Source organism: Sinohyriopsis cumingii, chromosome 14, assembly GCF_028554795.1.
Source record: "Sinohyriopsis cumingii isolate HCF-2022 chromosome 14, ASM2855479v2, whole genome shotgun sequence".
In the NCBI taxonomy this organism is placed as follows: Eukaryota; Metazoa; Mollusca; class Bivalvia; order Unionida; family Unionidae; genus Sinohyriopsis; species Sinohyriopsis cumingii.
Genome location: NC_142974.1, coordinates 87,929,785 through 87,951,082, shown reverse-complemented (window position 1 = coordinate 87,951,082; position 21,298 = coordinate 87,929,785). Strand labels below are relative to the sequence as shown.

Genomic DNA, 21,298 nt, shown 5'->3' with positions numbered 1-21,298 from the left:
AGCTGGAGATTAAAAGGATTAAATTATAATGAGATAGATTATCATTACTGTAAATATAAAGACCACACAATGTCATTACTGTAATTATCTAGACAATACAATATCACCAATGTAATTATCTAGATCCTATGGTATCATTACCAGTCCTAACACTAACCTCTTAATGCTGAGCACCAAGTGAGGCAGCTGTTAGTACCATTTTTGTAAGTGTTTGGTATGACTTGGCCGGGGATCAAACCCACAACCTCCCGCATCCCGGGTAGATGTACACAAGGGAGAAATGTTTGTCTAAATTTTATGTGATATGAAATTTTAACTTCTTACTTCTAAAATGTAAAAAAAATAAACATGGATCATGAGCTTCTGCGCATATTTTTTTTAAAAATTATTTAGTGTCCTCTTATCCATATACAAGACATAAATATGTGGAAATATTACTCACCAGCTCTATCAATTTAAATTACTATTAACATGACAATATTTATTTTTCAGAATGAACAATTAAAACATCCCAGATAAGAGTTGACTATCGCTACAGAGCAAATAGTCCCTCACAGTTCATGCCAACAAGAAATAAAACTCTTCATAAACATCCAAGATGTAATGACTTTTGTATTCTCTTATCTTGGAGTGGACTATAAAACAAATAACATCACTACTGTAAGGAGAAATATGTGCTTCATATTCATAACCGTGTTAATCTTCATTACATCTCTCACACTCAAAGGAAGTAGAAATATTGGTTTCATGCTGTCTTTTCATCCATTCTTCCTCATCTGTCACAACAAACTTGCAAGCAAGATATCTCCTTGAACAAAGCAAGACCTGATTAAACATTTCGACAATACTAAGACTTGATTCTCATGGTTAAAGGGTACCAAATTATGCTTAGAAAACATGAGTTTGTATAATGAAGATATCTTCTAATAATGCAGAAATAAGCATTGACTAAATTTAATAAACTGATGTTTTAGGAGGTTCCTATAACCCAATTATTTTTTTGTGCAATTTTCATGGAACTTTCTATGCTGCAAAGTTATATTCTATGTCGGGGAAGGGAACTAATGCCTGCTTTTTGTAACTTTTTAGTGTTAATTATAACTACAATCATCCAAGTGTTATCAGGGATGATACAAAGCTAGGCTAAGGGTACTGAGAGAGTTGAGCTGTGGATGTCACAATGAGACTATCAATGTTCTCTCAATTTTGCAAGTACTCTAATACTGTCAGTCACAACAATTACATTTAATCCAAGCATACAATTTTGCAAATTTTTACCACTACATGTATTTTTCATTAACATATATCAACAACATAACTGCAACATTTGTGTATTGCCAATGCACAAGTTGTGAATTTTTATGATGCAACAAATACTAGAACTTACAGTATATATCAATGTGGGACTAAAATTTGGCCATTTGCTATTGCTTGATGATTCTTCTGTTTCTTAATGAAACATCTGATAAAATAAATATACAATTTACAATATGTTAAACAGGATAAAATTACAGAACACGAACTAAAGCATGATCATGTTTAATTTCATTTGGCACAATCATTATTAACTAATCAGTAGCATCATGTATGTAAACTCACAATAATGAAAAGAAATGACTAATTCACAGTGTTTGATAAAAGAATATCATATCTACCCAACAGGTTTGTCTACTTCAAGAATATGTAAGATTAACGCATAATATCAGTTAATTAATCTGTTGCTTACAAATGAAAGTCAAATGAGAAAATCACTTCAAATTACTATTACTACATATAATACAAATGTACAAGTAAACTTATTTCTCTGTTCACAGAACATTTCTGATTAATTTAATCCAGTAAGAAGTATTTGTATCACATGATCATAATCATAAATGGAAACTTTGATCTGTAAATACCTTCACAATAGGAAACAATACTGTCAACATTTTAAAATATCTGCTTCCATAATTCATTGCTTTAATATATAATATTCAAAAATATAACAATTTAAATATTAGCACAACAGCTCAGGATCAGCTGATCCATTAAATATTTTATATCCATGTCACAATTAATATGTACATGTGAAACATCTGATGGAGTTAGAAACCAGGGAGAAAAATTCGAGTAATATTCTGACATTAAATAAAGCTCGAGTGACACAGTTCAACATAACAAAGTAGGCTTCAGAAAGTTCAAAATATTTAATACAATTCAAACATTAGATCTAAAGCAACTCTTCAGGTAAAACACTGAAAATCATTTGGGTTTTTTAAAAATTGAACAGTAAAGCAAAAATGACAAGGTTAAGGTCATGCAAAATACATACGGAAAATGTGGGTAATGAAGATAATATTTTAGCAGTGCAAATCGTGCTGCAAATACTAAATACACAAACTTAAAGTGCATTATCTGTCTACACCACAAAAAAATGAGGTTCACTATAATGTGACAAAAACTATGGAGCAGAATTTTATTAATTTCCTGAAATAACTAGTTACCAACATGATGTTTTCATGCAAATAATGATATTTCATGCATTACGGCAAATTTAGCCAGCGTAGAGTTGACTCTTTCATTAGCCTTAAAACATGATGTGCACTTTTTCTGTTTTTCTGACTCTGACCCTCACCAACAGTTGTAGCTAATATTGTATTTTACAAGAAATGGCATGGAGATTCAGACTGCCCCCCCACCCATGCATGCACCTTCTTACACTGTTAGCATACCATGCTGCTCTGATAATGAAACTGTTCTCTTTACATGTTCAACCACAAAACATAAAAAGTTTTGTTTTTAAAAATATTACAACTTCAGTGACATGGAACTAAAGGCAAAAAACTTTAGTCAAAGACATGAACTAAAGGCAAAAACTAAGTGGATCACTCAAGTGTAAAAAGGTAAATTTGCCCTACATTTGCAAGCAGTTACTAGTACTCCTATAAATAAATGTACTAAAGAATAAAGTTTAATAAATGCTGACCTTGGCCCCCAATCAGATTTTTATGAAACTTGGATAACAACATGTCCCTTTTTCTTCGCAAAATATTAATTCTTATCTAGGATCAATTTTAATAAAGAAAATCAACAATTAAAATGCCAATTATTTTCTCCTGTTATGGAACCTATTTTCACAGACTAAAGACCTTTTTCAGGAAGTCGAATCTGAGTTTTTCTACTCCAATATTTAACGCATGCGCAATCAACATAGGGTAACTTTTAAGCGATTGTCATGAACATAGTGTATGTCATGAAGAAAGTTTCAAACAAATTTTTAAAGGTTTGACATCTGTACACCCTTCACAGAAATAGCGTGTTTAAAAATCATGAGTAAATAGTTCAGTAACCCGCTTAAAACAGAAAAGTAAATATGAGCACAAAAAGCATCAGAGAGGACCAGGGCAGAGGACAGGATTTGTGGGCCCTAGGAAACATTTTCCAATAGGCAATCACAAATTGAAACAATGGTGGACCCGGTGACTGTTGTAGTCCCAAAGAATTTGTCCTACTCTGTCTGTGGTCCTGGATAGGACTTAAAAAGTTGTATGATCCATTTCTGAAAGGAAAGGGGTGGGTGGATGATTTTCGTATGTGATTAGAATTACAATTTGTACAAATCTACATGTATTTAGACTCTTCAAGACCATACACTCTTGAAAACATGAGGACTTACAAATCTGTTGCATATAATTAATTTCATAGTGGGTGGATGCATACCGGTAAACACAGCATTATCAATGCCAGCGTAATCAGATCCCATTCCCAGTCTGAGAAGCCATATGAATTACACAAAGCTGATACTACTGTGGCAACTGGCCACTGCAAATGTATCGCAGGATGAGTTAACTCATCATTATTATCCATATTTGTTCAAGGTGTTAGCAAACTAAGGAGAGAGAGAGAGAGAGAATATATATTTCTTAGATAATCCAATGTAACATAAACAGTTTGGGGATTCACATTCATTCCCATTTAATTTATTAACTAAAAATGACAAATCTTTGAGGAATCTGCTTAATGTGTGATGTACCGCCTTTGGTATTCATTGTTTGCTGCTAATTAGACAAGTTAACTGGTTTATTTTTGGATCAATCTTTACCATGCAGTCATAAGAGGGTGAGGGGGGAGTTTAGATGATAGTAACATAAATAGATACTCATTTATTGTTAAAAATACTTGATGAAAATGTACATTTCAGCTCCTATACTTGTGTGCTGACATATTTTTGTTTACTACTATCTGCGGCAATCTGTAATGACAAATGTTCTATTCATGTAAGTGTAGGTCACTCGAGTTGCCCTACGTCAAATGCACATGACCGTACCGGATGCAGCTATGGGATAGGTTTGGCCAGGTAAAAATTGTATCTGAAAATAATCTATAGACAGTATGGCTAACAAGCCCTATGAACATAGAGCTGATGGCCAAAAAGAGATGCATCTTAATTTCTGTATTTGCACACAGTATGCATAATAATAAATCATAGTTTTTTGTTTTGCAACATTGTTTAAATGATGTGTGTATTTACATTAAGTTTGACTTCACATTTCTTTTTGTTTTCATTTAAAAAGTTATGTTTAACACTGACTTGCATGTCAGAATCCTGCCATGATTGCCACAGAGTAACAATTTATTTATTTACCACAAATAATCACACAAAAGCAGACTTATGTACATTAGTAATAGCCATATTTGTATAATTATGAATCAAAACCAAATGTTTGGATCAGTGACCAAAGCACTTTTATATATGTATCAGAGAGTGAAAGCTTACATTATAACCATTCGATATAATTATTCCTTTTATTGATCAATGATCACAAAATGCTTGTTTACAATTTTTTTAATGTGAGAGAAAAGTACATTAGTTAAGACATATGGTACATGACTCACTTTAGTTTTCTGTATGGTACTGTTTGTTACTTAACAGACTGACAACATCAATTTTCATATATTCATTGTGAGCATGATGAATGGACAGGCACCAGTTTCTTATTTTATTTGATATTGGCTGCCAGAATGAAAGAAGGAAAACAGAAATAAAGAGTACACAATTTACTACAAATGTATTTGTTCCACTTCCCCTCATCCCACCATTATTTCATCAACGTCATTGCTGTCAATTAATTGATCAGAAGTCATGAAAAATATTCCAACTATTGAAAACATTGAAACAAATATTTTTGCTCTAATGTATAAAAGTAAAAAAGAACTTATTATATCCACTGTATTAGCTGAAAAAAAAATCTTCAGGCAAACAAAGATTTTTTTTTTTAGAGGCTCAAAAGTTAATTCCAACATCCCTAACCCTAAACGTTATATGGTCAGTCCCTTGTACATGTGAACATACAACCAAGCCATGAATACAAATACACCAATTGTGTAATATTCAATTTAATTATCAAACAAGCAAATAAATATTCACTGGGAAGAATTATAAACTTGGGCATGCATGAGCACACACACTCAGGCATTACATCAAGCTGTAGAACAATGGTCCTTTTTTTAAAGGAGTTACATAATTAGGGATAAAGAAAATCAGATTTAAGCTGGCATATGATCACTGGCAAGGTACAAAAAATAAGCTCCATACAAAAATAAGCTCCATATAAAACCATCACTGCCACATTTTTCTACATTCACACAGGTTCTCTCTCATCATGGATGATCATAGACAAATATTGATTGAAATATGTGCATGATACCCCGAATCATACTGCCATAACTCCCTTAAGATTCTCTAGAGTGACATAGCTAAACTTGATGACTGTGCATAAGTCTCATGCGACAATTGCCTGTGCCCATTTAGGTTTGTATAGCCATATATTTTTTGTAGTTGAGTGGAGACCTTATGAAAAATGCCAAAATAAATAAAATCTTACTCAATTCAATTTACATGAGTTGCATGTCCGCATTCATAACTTTAGGGACCCACCATTTCATTTTCAGGGGATGGGGTGTGGTGGTGGACATTGACATTTTCTCCAAAAAAAAAAAGGAAAAAACATGCCCAGCTCTCAAATAGCTTTAAAAAAATCTTCTTGCTCTATGATTATATAGCACAAAAGACCCTATTAGATCTATTATATTAATGATTGTTATTTTCTTCTGGTGGGAGGGGAAGACATGGTTGCTTAGTTGGTAGAGCATCAGATTTGTAATCCATGAGTTGCGAGTTCAATACCTTCACAGGACACAACCTGGGCAGGCTGACTCAGTGTGTCCTTGGGAAAGGCACGTAGCATCCACTTCCTTGGCATGATATATCCATTAATGTTTTTACTATGCCATTCCTACCCTACCCCCCAGCATTAGTTGACAACATTAATGTGTAAGCAATCAGTTGAAATCACAGAATTTTAAAGAAAATTATATTTAAACTCTGAACTCAAACCTATGGATACAAAATAGTTAGAGTCAAAAACCTGTTTATGGTCAGTTTATAAAGATGGTTATTTTAGAGAAGTCTGATAACTATTACATCAACTCAAATGGGACTAAAACTGATTTCCAGTCTACATATGATGCCATTTAATTGAGAGGCTGATTTAAGTTAGTTTCATTGTATTCTAATTGGTGACCAAGGCAGCAAAGATCTCATGAACGTAAAAAGTCTAAAACAAAGAGGGGAAAGAAGCAACGTACATTCAGACCCCAAATTTGCCAAGTTTTTAATATTTACTTATCCACCCAACAGTCTGTACCCACCACCAATAGAGTTTAAAAACTAAAAACATCAAGGATATTTTAAAAAAATGCACAAAACTTTATCATTTCATTCAATGATTTATGATTTCCAACCTCACTGTCGCCACAGGGTCTCTAACACTGTCATCTCTGTTCATGTTTCAAACCAAATGAGAGTTTCTTTACTGAGATAGCCACATTTGCATGGATGAGTCTATTTTTTTCAGACAACAGGAATGATCTTGCTTATCATCTCTGATAATAAATAATTCAGTAAATTTCCATAACCTTGGATATTTCATCATATGTACATAAGACTTATCTTGCCCTTTTATTTTGTTCAAATTTTGGGGAGAATTATTCAAGCTGTACTTTGCAAATACTGGTTGCAGATAACAGTTTTTACCTTCTATGTATCACTGAAAATGGACTTTTCCAGGAATTGGAAAAGGACAGCAAGCAGGCTCATTTTGTACCCTGAAAACTTTCATTTGGTTTCAAACAGCAGCGATAGGGCCCACTGGCAATGATCAGGTTATGAACTATAAATGAATGAATGAAATGACAAAGTTTTGTGAAATTTGTATATCCTTGATGATTTTCATTTTTAAAATTAGTAGGAGGGTGCAAACTGCTGGGATGGCAGACAAATATTATAATACATTCTAAACAAGTAGCATTGCACAAACAACCCCAAAATGGAAGTTGATATAAAAGTATATAAATGAACTATCTGAGCCTTATAAAACTGAAAACCAAAGCCATTGTGATGAGAGCTGGTGAGATATTTTTTTTTTGGAGTGTCAAATTCCCATCTGGCTACAAGCTGATGATGAAGACTTAAGTTATATGAAAAGTCTATTATGTAAATTTAAGTGTAGGTAGATTTAAACACTTAGAAAGCAGTATATTGAAAAATCTGGACTAATTATGCAATAAGATTTTAATATCACATTTATGTTTTTCATGTGTCAACACTAGTGTGAACATCAGACACATGTTAATGTCTTCAATGCACAGGACAGGTACACAATTTATGGGGATGTTGCATTATTTTGTCCTATGATAAGCTTGGGGTGACAAAGGAAACATCAAAATACATTTTTCATGAGGGCTTACAACTAGACACAAATATAACCTAAGTAAATACAGTATTGACAACAATTAGATGTTTTTGTGTGTGGAGTTCATATGTCCCTGAGTTGCTTAGTGAAACTTATGATCACTTTTCAAAATACTTGTCTTTCGTAAGCAATTACATTATTATATGTGAATAGTGTACTCAGATATTCAAAGTCTAGTAGAATCCTACATATCTAAATATACAGTTAAATAGACATCTATCAGATTTAACAATGAAAACCGATGGACATAGTCAATATGAAGGTTCAATACACTTGGACCAAAAGTACTGTAAAATCAGAAGTGAATGCAAGATAAAATGAATGGCCATCATTAAGAAAATGCAGTAAAATGTAATGTTTTTTTCATGTAATAAATGGAAGGTACCTTTAATTGTAATTTGCTTGTTTCTCAAAAGGAACTCCCACAATATTGAAAATGCATTAATGATCAGCAGTGAAGAAAACACCCAGCCAAAACTACAATGACAAAAGCATGCACAGAGGGTAAAGAGTTGCATTTTTAAAAGTGTGACTAAAGATTCAGCAATACCAAATGCTTTCTGTGAATCTTAAATTATTACATATTTTGTGAAACCTGTACATGAGTGCAAAGTAATAAATGTTTTCAGAAAGCCATGACTTTTAGGATTTTTGTTCTTAAATTTCCCAATACAAAATTAAAAGGTCTGAAACCAAATTGTTACATAACATTATCCAAAATTGAAGCTGTCTCATGCTTTTAATGCAATTTAAACAAAAACAATGTTGCTAAACTATCTTTGGTTGATAAATACTTTGATATTTTTTAAATGTCTATATTTATTTTTAAAAATCATTACAACTGCAAATTTGACTTAAGTAAGCAAGTCCGAGTGAAAACAAAGTTTAAATAAAATAACAAATGAAATTTTCATACATACATGTGGATAAATAAATCATAGTGCTTGATTGCAAAGGATATCTAAATTCATGAATCTGGGTAGTATCTTAAAAAAAATTATTTATACATGTATCTTCATCTCATGGTTGAAAAGAAGAAAAAAAGATCATGATCAAACTTAATATCTACATGAATTTGCCATATGCACATATTCAAAAGTACTCATTGTATTACTTACTTACCACACAAACAGATTAGACCTGCCGGCAGATATGGATCAAGCTGTTCATTCTATATTCTATTACAAGCAACCAGCATGGACCTAAATCTGCAAGCACATTAAACCAAGACATATCCCAGTCTATAATGCTTGCATTTGATCATGTTATAGATGTGCCAGGTAACACACACACACACGATACTATTAATACTATATATAAATAATAATGTATGCAAGGTAACCAATGAATTAAAAACAATAAGATTAGTGATGAGAATTGGTCAGAAATTTATAATTGATAATTGGTTCCACTTAACCAACTGATAATCGATTATAATCGGTTACTAAGAGCAAATTTTATTTTTTGTTTGTTATTCAGTTATATCTTTGATCAATAGTTCAAGATGTTAGTAAATGTACAGGAGTAATCTCTTTTAATGACATGTATACTTTAACCTGATAATAATATTACATTTTTGTCTACTGTGTTGTGTGTTAGTTTTGTTCTACATCTTTGTTAAATGAATGCAACTTTTTATGGCTGACAAGTCATATGCAACTGAAATACTGCTACAATCCCCCAAAATCCTTTCATTCATATGTAATGTGTCTATAATTTTAAGTGTAGAAGGACTTGGTTTTCTTGTTTGTCATTGTTTACAAATACTACAAACTATTTAACAACTTGATCGTGTAATAATGGCCATATGTTCCTAATTATGAAATTTTGCACCTATGAAATATTCTATGGTTTTATATTTGTAGTTGTGAAGGGAATTAATAAATTTCAGGTCAACTTTAGTGGCTGGGAGTTTTACTAACCTTTGTGCTTTGCATACAACTAAAAAGTAGTCTCCCTTTACACATAATCGATTATGGAGTTTCATAATCGATTATCTTATTGGTTCGCTCAACCAAATGATGATCGATTATAATCGATAATTGGAACAACACTAAATAAGATTACTGCAAATGTCATGTGATACACTTGTCTTTTGAATTTTCCCTACTAACCATGAGCTCTGAACTAGGGACTTCTTTTCTGAATGATAAAGTGTGGACCAGGATACATTTTCATCAAAATATGTGCTGGGTGAAAAAATGACATCCTGTACCAGAAAACATATCTTATGACTTTATCTTCGAGCAAGGGGGCATGACTGCAAAATGTGAGATCCTATCAAGTCAAGATATATAATAAGCTAAAGTTTGATTGAAATATCTTCATTGGTTCAAGTTATAACTGTGTATGAGAGGTCACTGATTTACATTTTGCCTTGCTGTGACCTTGTCAATGAGACAGAGGACACTGCTAAGTATGTCAAACATTGTCCAGTCAAAATAATGGTCATGGTCAAAATTTCATTTAAGTATCTTCAGTGGTTTAAATATTATACTCTGTACACAGATACAAGTCATAGAATTGCATTCTCCTTTGCCATGGTACTGATGCTAAAGTAGGGTGCATCACTATGCTATGTCACACACAATCTAGTCATAATATATATTTCTGCAAAGTTTTATGAAAATCTCTCCAACAGTTACATGAGACCCACCAAGTGGCCCTGATGTCACTCACCTTATATATATAATTCACCATTTGACCATTTCACTAAGCAGGCATCCTGTATAATTTCCCATGCTTTATATCATACCTATATTTCCTATTTTACTATATTCTGATTAAAATTATTTCTAAAGATAACTGCATAAATAATATAGTCTCTTGTTCATAATCAAATCCATCTGAGATTTCAATGATATCAACCAATTTATCAAGTTTTATAGAAGTTGCATGAGAAATATAGTCTCTAGATAAAGAGAACATGCTCAGCCAATCATGCAAGGCATCTCATTAATATGCACTGATCTCACTTATTACAGAACCTGCTTATAACAATGATAATACACACTTACATTGGAACAAAATCTGACTGGAATTTGGTCTCCAGAGTGTAAACAAGCTTTGCCAATCCAATACCAGATTATGTCATTAATATAATGAAGATCTTCCTCATAAATCAAACCCATCAAACATCTTGATAACAGTATAGGTGTTCTTAATATCATTAATCCAAATCTATAAAAAATAAATTCCATCAACAAGGTGCAAGATCACATCATTAACTTGCAAAACGTTTAGTCATAATCATGCTCAACCAAGATTTTGATAGAAAATCCTATATAAAAAACAGTCTCAAAGTGATGACAAAAATCTATATTAGATGCGAGGTCATGCCATAAATATGCATAGGTCTGACTTATAACAAAAGTCATTAAACATCTTGATAATAACATCCTCTTTACCAAGTCTGATCAAAATTGGGTTAGAAGTGCAGCTTCTAAAGTGGTAAAAAGGTCAATCATATTCAAGATTACCTCACTATTACACTGCATGCATAAATCTTGCTCATAAGAGAGAAAACTTGATAAATAAGAACCTATTTACCTAGTTTGATAAAAATATTAGAAATGAAGTGTTGATGAGTACAACAAATGAGTCCAAAATCACCTCTTTAATATGGATGCATCTTGCTTATAACTGTACTCATCCAAAATCTTAATTATGCCTACTGACCAAGTTTTGATCAAAACTGGAGCAGGAATACAGCATCTGGAGTGGTAATGATCTCAGCCAGTCACATGTAGGGTCAATTCATTATTATATATTCAGATCTGTTATGTATATTTAAGTTGTGTAATTGGCCTTTGTGCATAAGTGAGATCTGGAGTTTGGGCTTACCCAACTATTAACATCTTGTTATTTTGTACACAACATATTACATAGCTAATTTTTGTCTATGAATTTAGATTATATTTTAGGATCATTATTACATGTACTTGGAGATAAATATATTATTTGGGTTTGAATTCAGAACATTGGCATTCCCTAGGAAAAGCAATATCTACCTACCCTTTTCCAGTTAGCTTGCTCACATTTAAGTAAACATACCTGACATTGTTTACGAATTGATGGAAAAATCACTAAGATGACATTTTTAGAAAATTATATTTTGCAAAATAGGTCAGGTGGAGACATATATGAAGTTGTTTACATAGGAATTGGAATTTACTCATAACATCATTCTTTAAAACAATAAATTTTAGTTATGTTCAGTTAATATTTGAGAAGGTTTATTTAAAGTATTCATTGGAATTACAAACTGTTCATTACTTTTCAGACTAAATCATTATTCTGGTATTATTGTGAATTAATTCAACACATTCTGGATTATATCACTGTGATACATCAAGACTGTTAGTCCAGCAACACTATTCCTGGTGATTCTTACATCAGCACATTCAAAATTGGAATTCATTCAGAATACCACTGGAATTCATTTGGAATACTTTTGGACTTGTGACAGAACTTTTAGGACTATATGGATTTAATTCACAAATCTGAAAGTGCTTTTAAAATTTTCACTTTTTTGTATTCTAGAAAAATAAACTATTTGCTGAATTTTAGAAAATTTTGTGGTTTTCTCTCTTTTCTGTTACTTAGCTAAAGACAATAGTCATAGCAGATACCAACTATTTTTGAACTGATTCAAGATCTTGATCAGCCTGTACATGAGGTTTAATCAACACCATGTCAAAATATGACTTCAAGTGTGGTAACATGCTCAGACAATCTGATGAAAATCGCTTCACTAATATGCACTGATTCTATTCTGCTCACTTCTGAAACTGTTTAAAATAATAATGACATAAATCGGAGTCAGATCACAAATATGGCTTCCAGAATGGTAATTAGCTCAGCAATCAGATCCAAGATCACCCTATTAATATCTATGAATTTCACTCATTATTAAAATTGTCCCCAATCTTGATAATATCAACCCATATTTTAAGTCTGACCAAAACTGAATCAGAAATATAGCCTCTGGAGTGGTAACAAACTGGGCTAATCAGATGCAAGATCACCTCATAAAATATGTACGTATCACTCTTTATGAAACAGCTGACATCATGCCCAATGGATACAAGGCTTTACCATAAGCTTCATGGGCCTTATAGCCATGGGTAGGAGAGTAAAAATTGGATCCAGAAAAGGTTTGTTGTTGACTATTGCTAGTGTTACATGTACTTCAATGTTCTGAACCCATTATTCTGGTACACTTGACCCTATTCAATATTCCAGCAAAATGTTAAACCCACAGTTCACTGTGGTCAACAATGTGGGTATGTGAGAAAGCTTGCCAGTAGCTTCTCGTGGGTCACTGGTTCTTCCTGGGTTCTTCCTCCACCATTAATACTGGCCACCATACATAACCTATCGTGTGCTGAAAAATGGCATTAAACCCAACAACAACAACAACAATACTGTGGTCAAGTTGCTATATATACTCACTTATAAGTCAACCTTTTTTAAATCAAAATTTGATTCATGCAGAGTAGGAGCCATCTTATAAGTGCAACAAAACTAACTGATAACCAAGAGGTAATTTTGGAAACTTGTGGTGTTTGCATTACACAAAAATACTGTGAATTAATATATTGTTATGTCCTATGTGACTATCCACATCCAGAAATGTGTATGTGGTATGTGCTGTGTTTATCTTTTTTATGTCAGTATTCTTTACACATTACTTGTATCTGCAGTTAACTAAATGTTAAAATATTATGGGTAAATACTATCCACTGCAAAGTTAAGTGTCTGTTAATGTTGTTTACCATGGGTACTTATTAGCAAGTGTGTTGCTTCTATTTTTGTACAAGTCCTAACAACCTGTATTTGAACTAATATTTGTGTTTTGCTGTATAAACACTGTGTTTGATGTAATACAAGTTTTGCTTTAAGTTGTATTTTCCTTACCAATAAGTTAGAATTGTAATTCCCAAGTGAAATTTCCCAACTTTTCTGCCAGTGTACATGACCCAATAAGCCCTCGGCTTGTAAAGGCAGCACTCAATTTCAAGTTGGCCATCCTTTTGATCTAGCTGTGAAATTAGTACATGTACTTGTTCTGCACCAAGCAGAGTTCTACATCTTTCATCTATGACCTTAATACTTGTAGCATGTAAAGGCAGCACCCTCTTTATTTTCCCATATGACAATCCTTTGATTGAGCCACAAGTCTGATAGTTGCTATGTACTGAGTAACATCTGAACTCCCTTGACAGGTGTTTGGTTTCAAACGTTAACAAATTTCACAGACTAAAGTGTTACTTATTGAGCCCAAGCTCAGTCTGTACATAAGTACCTGCCTATGACTGTGAAGCCAAGAAAATGGAATCAGACCATATTACGATGACTAAACCACGACCATTTACTAGACAATGATTGAGGATTTCAGAATTTTATCAGGGAATGAGGATGAATTCTTGTACTTTGTACCTGATGACATTCGATAACATTTATAGGATATCGTGAATTAAAAACAAATGTGGACTTAATTTCATTGTTTCTTTGTAAGATGCATGCAATTAACATATTATGGGATACTGTGAAATCGGGTCATTCTGAACTATTTTTATACCTGCATGTGACCTATAATTGAATTCATGAATTTATCATATAAATGGATATAAAATGCCAATCCATTTTAATGGATTTAATTTGGAAAAACTGTAAGTTGTTGATTTAGTTGTGTGACATGTTCTACTCAATAATAAAATTGTACTTTACATTGGTTCTGTCATTTTTCATATCTATATATCTATTAATCTATCAAGTTGGGCTTGTTCATTTTTCCAAAGTGCAACTATGACTCACTGATTACAAGTCATCCCTTTGTATGAATCTGATTTACAAAACACACCTCGACTTATAGGAGGGTAAAAAATTGGCTTTCTGTAGCCCTGAAGCAAAAAAAAAGGGGGGGGAGCTTATAGTTGAATTGACTTATAAGTGAGTATAATATGGTATACCAAGCTGCAAGACATTTTGCAGTCAGTCTGAATGAAATATAGTACCAATGATTTTACAACCAAACTGTTGCAAATTGTATGGCAAGAGAAAAATATGCATGATTGTGATAAATCTGAAAAATGTTTTGTCAAAGTAGTCATATATGAATTTTGAAGTTTTACAGTTATCCAACATAATAATAATAAAATGGACATATGTGAATCTGAGTACCTAATTTATATTAATGTCCATTTCTTTTAAATTACCATGACTATGAAATGATGACAAATGCACTGACTGTATTTTAAAAGGACCAGTGAGCCAGTCAAATGCTGATTATTGCACAATTTTTCACCATACACAAGTATAAGTGGTTATAATATAATTTTATGGTACACTCTGATCATGGCATTGACATTAAGTGGCTAGCTTTAATTTTTCAATGATATTTATTAGATAATAGTCACCTTACTTTATGACATAAAAGCAACAGCAATGTCAAAGAGTAGTCTTTCATTTCTTGTTAACAATGGTTGTGAGGTTTTGATTGAAAACTGGATAACCAGCTTTTATATTAATGTAGTTCCCTAATGACCACAGCCAACAATGATCATAGAAATAGCTATAGAACACAATACTTCAACTTACTTTTTGTCCAAACAAAGTTGATTAATTTGTACTCAACTGAAAATATTTTCTTAAAAATACAGCAGAAATAACTACAGCAATAATGTTTAAATTTTCTTTTTTATGTAAGATTTTATTCATCTACCTACAAAACATAAAAGAACCAGAAGTACTCTCCATCCATTGTGAATCATAAAAATCATAAAAAGCAGAAAGCTGGTACTAAGGTGGAAGTATGGAATGTACAAGTACAGGTCCAAAAGGTCAGCTTCCAGGTTAGAGGTCATCATCTCCAATGGCATCATCAAAGGCGGAGTTTGTTACAGCATCTCCATTCTGTGTCCCTAAGCCCTTCAAAAAAAAGAAAAAAATACATATTTATCAACACACTCCCCAGTGACTAAACAAAACTTCTGATGAATTCTGCATCTTATGCTCTAGCTTGGCATAGTCAAAAATCCATGCAAAATTGCAAAGAGAAATAGGTAAGTGTGACCTGTTCTTGCCTCTGCCAAGTAGTACCCTCAAGGATGATTAACTGACATAAATTTATTCATGACTGTACAAAGGTGTCAATGAAAAGTGGAGTAAACAAAAACCTTCATGTCATAAATGGAGCATGAACAACTGGTCATTGTGACCTACTTTTGCCCCAAGAGTGTAGCACTCCCCAAAATGAATACAGCAATCATATTTCATGACTGTACATACAATGCTGTCAGTGACAATAAGTTAAATGCACAACCCATATGTTACTGCTAGAGAATGAAAAATGTCGCCATGAGTAAGTAGAACATTCCATATAGTTATTTTTTATATTTCTTTATTTTTCCTTTTTCACCTCATTGTGTTAAATCTATTTGTAATTTGGCATTCAATGTCATTGCAATATTGTTATGTAACTAGTACTTATGGGTCTATGACCTACATTACCAATAAACAACTGTCTGTCAAATGTCATTGTACATCATTCCAAGATGAATACATTGATCAAGTTTCATGCCTATACATACAATTGTGCCATAGAAACAGAACTAAATGAAGAAAAAAACATAACATAATCATGGAAGCCTGAAAAGTCTGACCTACTTTCCACCAAGTAAGTAGTGTACTGTCCAATACGAATACACACATCAAGGTTATGCATCTATATACATTATCAGAGACTGTAAGCTAAATGCATAATGTATTTTGTTTGTTGAGGATGACTAATTTTAATACTTACCTGCTATTGCCACATTGCTCTATCTTTTCCTGGTGCTAGTCATCAGTCCAAGGACATAATTCCCTACTACCAAGTCTTGGAGGTCTTGAATAAAAAGTATCATGATCCCAGTCTGATACCTTAGTCCACTTCTGACAATAGTTCTTAAACCTGTACTATGATTCAAACACACCAGTGCTGGGAGTGAGGCAAGAAATGGGCAATAATAGCATGCAAGTACACATGGCATATTTAAAATTTGTTTTATTCCTCTTCCCACAGAACTACACTTTAATAGCAGTAATACATTACCTGCTATATTATTGCAATGATATATTCTCCAATAAGCTGTCAAGTGAACTTTACTTTGCTGTCAGTAGGATGTTCTACTGCAGACTGGAGGACTGCTTTACAACTTGTTGAGCTGATGCAATCGGACCAGAGTATAAATACTCTCAATAATGACTGAAGGTAAAATGATGAGAAAGTGGAGTGAGAGTGCCAGAAAATGGAGTGGGACTGCATAGATATGACTGAGACTGGAGATTATTTAAATAGGAACAGGAGCGATCAAGGGTACCTGATTCTTGGCCAAAAATCCTGGCAGGCAAGCATGAGTCTAAATCATAGTTACTATTGTAATGTAAATAACATTTATCTACTCAAAAACCATGAATTTCACTCCTTCACCAGTACTTGGAGGAAAAGGAAGATTGTTTTAAAGGCAAAAGTTCCTGCAATAAGTTGCACTCAGAGTTTTATAGGAGGTTTACATATTGACCGATGAGCATGTGAGGATCCATTGTGGTATCAATGGGTGAGAAATGTGGGTCCAACCCTACAGTGAAACCCATTAAGAACTTAAGAGCATTAGATGTTCTAAATTTTTCAATTGTGAATTCTAAGCCATCTTTTTCAATGAAAAGAAAAAAGAAAGAAAATATGCAACTGCAATTAAAGAGAAGCAAATAGGATCAATGAATTTCCTAGTGCAGCAATTACAGAAAATTCTCCACATGCAATTGCAAACTTTGGACACTGATTACTATTAGACAAAGCAATACATTTTGGCAATCTTGCCTGAAAACTGGTCCTGGTGGATAGATCATTTGACAGAAGTCATGCATGAAGGTGGAGAATCTGACAAATGCTGTCCAGAAAAAGATCCTCTGCTGTAACAATTTTGCTTGCCCCTTGTCTGTATACACTATCTGCCATAATATTCCTCTTGCCCGAGTGTGCCTGACTCTGAGATTTATCTCTCCTGCTGATGTCTAATGGAGGAGTTTCCAGACTTCCAAAAAGCATGAAGGGACACGAATGCCCCTTGACATCTGAGATATGCTATGATGTATGCAGCAATGTCTTATGCAGTCAATGCACTCTAGAAATGCTAAAAACACAGCCTGCATCTGCAGAATGTTGTTGCAAAAGGAAGAGTCTTCCTGACACCACATGCCCTGCAGGATCATTCCTCAGGCTTTAAGTGAGCGCCCAGACTGAATCTCAAGTGTTGGTGTAAAGGAAGGAGGTTCCTGTATAAATTAGAACTACAGACAAAAATATGTCTATAATGTTCCACAAACTCAGACAGTGATGAAACATGAGAGGATCTAGCCACACAGGGGGTCCTCATAAAGTTTTCAAAAAGATGGAAGCAAGACACAGGAGCCATACATGAAGAATTTCAAGGGGGACCAAATCCACTGCTGCAGTGTCCCTAGCAGAGAGAGGTAGAGACAAGCAGATTACATATTTGTCTTGTCCAGCCTTGTGGGAACAACACAGACTGTTCCTTGACGGGTGCAAAATATCATTCCCATGTAAATGAAATTCTGAGAAGGGATCAGATTAAGTCTTCTCCTGAGGATTAGGCCCAGACAAGTCACTGTCTCCAAACAGAGAGACAGATCTCTCAGCAGAGCATGTCTGATGAGTTGCATCAGCTAGTTATTGAAGTACTTGAGAATAAGGACCGCAAAGTATTGTAAATGAGCCACTATTACACCCATCATCTTATGAAGGCTCTGAAGTCGAAGTTTGACTATAAGAAGAGTGCAACTTTGGAAGATCTGTCTCAGATGAAACAACAGCAGGATTTTACCCTGGGCTGGAAATAATAGATGTGAAAGAAAGCATCTTGGTGATCTATGCCCATATGTTCTGCCTGATAGACACCTTGCCTTTGGCAGTTGTCTCCTTTATGCAATGCCTTTCCAGGCAAAACCTGTTCAACTGGGAAAGATCAAGAATCAGTCGAACTGCTCCCCCTTTCTCTGAAACTAAGATGATCAAGAAACAATACTCAGACTTTGTATATTCCTCTTCATCTCTACTATGCCTTTCCTGAAAAACAGTGTACACCTTTTCCCACAGGTATACCCTTTGGGATTGGTGGAACAAAATGGGCACCACTGAAAGATGTGAAGCTCAAATCTTGCAAGACCAATCTAGGGTTTATTCCTCCAAATACTGTCTCTTCATACAGAGGGGCAGCTCACAAGAGACTTTTGCTGCCCTCCATCAAGACCATAGATGTCTCCAAGGCAACATCCATATATTGCATGAGCTTTGCAGACAGCACCATAAACATCATGAGTGCATGTCTTGATGCCTTGGCAAGAGCCTTTATCAACCTCTGCAATGCAGCTGGATTTAATTACTCTACCTTCAACTGACTGGATACAACTAGAAAATGAGAAAATGATCAATATAGAATACTAGGATTATACAGTACCTTCCCAATTTGACCACTCTGATGGCCTAAGTGGTTAGAGTGTCCGCCTTGGATGTGAGTTTCAAACCCAGTCGAGTCATACCAAAGTCTTATAAAAATGGTACTAACAGATACCTTGCTTGATACTCAGCATTAAAGAGGTTAGTGTTAGGACTGGTCGGTCTGGTGTCAAGATAATATGACTGGGAGGGACACCATGCTACATGTCTGTGGCCTGCTGCCCCAATGCTAGACTCACTATAAACTGACACATCATAGTGATACGAGTGAAAAATTGTTAAACCTACATTACAAATCCAGATTACACACACACACTCTCTCTCTCTGTTACCAATTTAGTTTCATAGCCTCAAGAGCACTGATGGGGACATGGGCCCGGGTCACTGCCAAAATTCCCACATGGGAGGTAATCTTGTCAAAGTGGAAAGCTTATGGGGCCAAGCATGTGAATGGAACATGTAGCTATTTACAAAAGTGTAAATTATGGGGCAAACCAGCTTTTCTGCTTCCTGGCTCCTCCCTGGCTTCTGGACAATTTCTGAGTCAGCTACCTCACCATCGCTAAGCACAGGAGTAACAGCAGGTCTGACTTGGGTTGTGCCTGTAAGCCCATTGTCAGATAATCCCAAAGGTATGGGATATAGCTCTGGAAAAAGTTTGTTGCAAAACCCATTACTGTTTTGTTGGAAGTCCTCACCTCTACCTCTTAGATCACCTGACCCACTGGGTGAAAAACTGAAAGTAAGGTCAACATATATGAGCCTGGAATGACATGATTTTCTAGGAATGCATCTGCACCTACAACAAATGACAGTTCATCACTATGTTTTCATTCTGTGGTAAGGCAGGAGTGTTTTGTTTCATCCCCCTATTGGGAGAATGGGGTTGTACATCCCATCTTGGGAATAGCCTACTGATCTTCTCTCCCTGGACACAGGGATTGGTGATTCCCTCTCAACACCAAAGGTTAAGATAGCCCCTCTCCTTCCCTCAATACTGTGGCAGAAGAAGTGGGAAAGATCTATGGTGCACATAGTAGAATGATTCATGAAGCCATGGCAAAGTCATTTTGTGTTTCCTATTGCACTGGTTTTAAAATTAAGGTAGGTAAGTAGTTTTATTTTAAACATTATATATATTGTAATGATTAGTATATATAACATACTAAGGACTTCATGTACTGGGCAAAATCAGTTCAGTTAGATGCATAAATCAATTAATTTTGTGAATTTTCTTTTTTTTTTTAAATGTTTTTATTTTAACCCAGGGGAAAAAGTACGAGGATCAGCTATGAAAAAGCATGGATGATCAGCTGACCAGAAATACACAACTTGTTTGGCTTAATTTAAAAACTGACTGCCTCAAATGCAGAGATTTTTTTTTCTAACAAACTTCAAAATAAACAGAATATAATGTACAGAATCAGAACTCAGTGACCGGACACTTATGAATTTATTGCAATTCAAGATTACTGATGATACAGGACTTTAGAGCTTTCATTACAATGTTATCACCAATAATAGATTAAGATGAAAATTTCAGCAATACATCCTTGTTCTTTCTGTAATAAATATCCAGAAACATTGTTTCACCTTTTTTGACTGTTGTATCATAAAACTTTATGAACTTTATGCTAAGAGATAAATATGACATTCAGTTTAATCTAAATGCAAGTTCTGTGCTTCTTGGTGTTGATATTCTAGCTGAACATGACATTATCAACTTATTACTAGTACTCTGAAAGAAAGAAATACACTTCTATTGTGAATTTTTGGCACATATACCAAGATCTTTAATAACAATGAACTTTATTCTGTACATCTCTAATATCTTTGCAAAGATAGATAATATCAGAAACAGATGGGAAAAGACAAAACAATACTGTTATGACAAAATCTATATTTGCTCTTATTTTTTTTAGTTTTACCAAATCATACAAATTCTTATTCCTGTATGTGTTTATGTATTATTGTTAAGCATATG

The 21,298-nt window shown here is 34.0% G+C and overlaps 1 protein-coding gene across 4 annotated transcripts in view; it reads right to left on the bottom strand.

Moving 5' to 3' along the window:
- Positions 1-1,523: 1,523 nt before the first annotated feature.
- Positions 1,524-21,298, bottom strand: part of LOC149784321 (sorting nexin-17-like) — a 196,658-nt gene continuing 176,883 nt past the window's right edge. For 3 of the 4 annotated variants that reach the window (XM_089932348.1, XM_089932349.1, XM_089932350.1), the window contains one exon: positions 1,524-15,725. In XM_089932348.1, coding sequence (XP_089788474.1) covers positions 15,651-15,725 — 75 coding nt within the window. In that variant the 3' untranslated portion in view covers positions 1,524-15,650. The remainder of the gene's footprint in view (positions 15,726-21,298) is intronic. The other variant, XR_016413845.1, reaches the window with a different exon arrangement.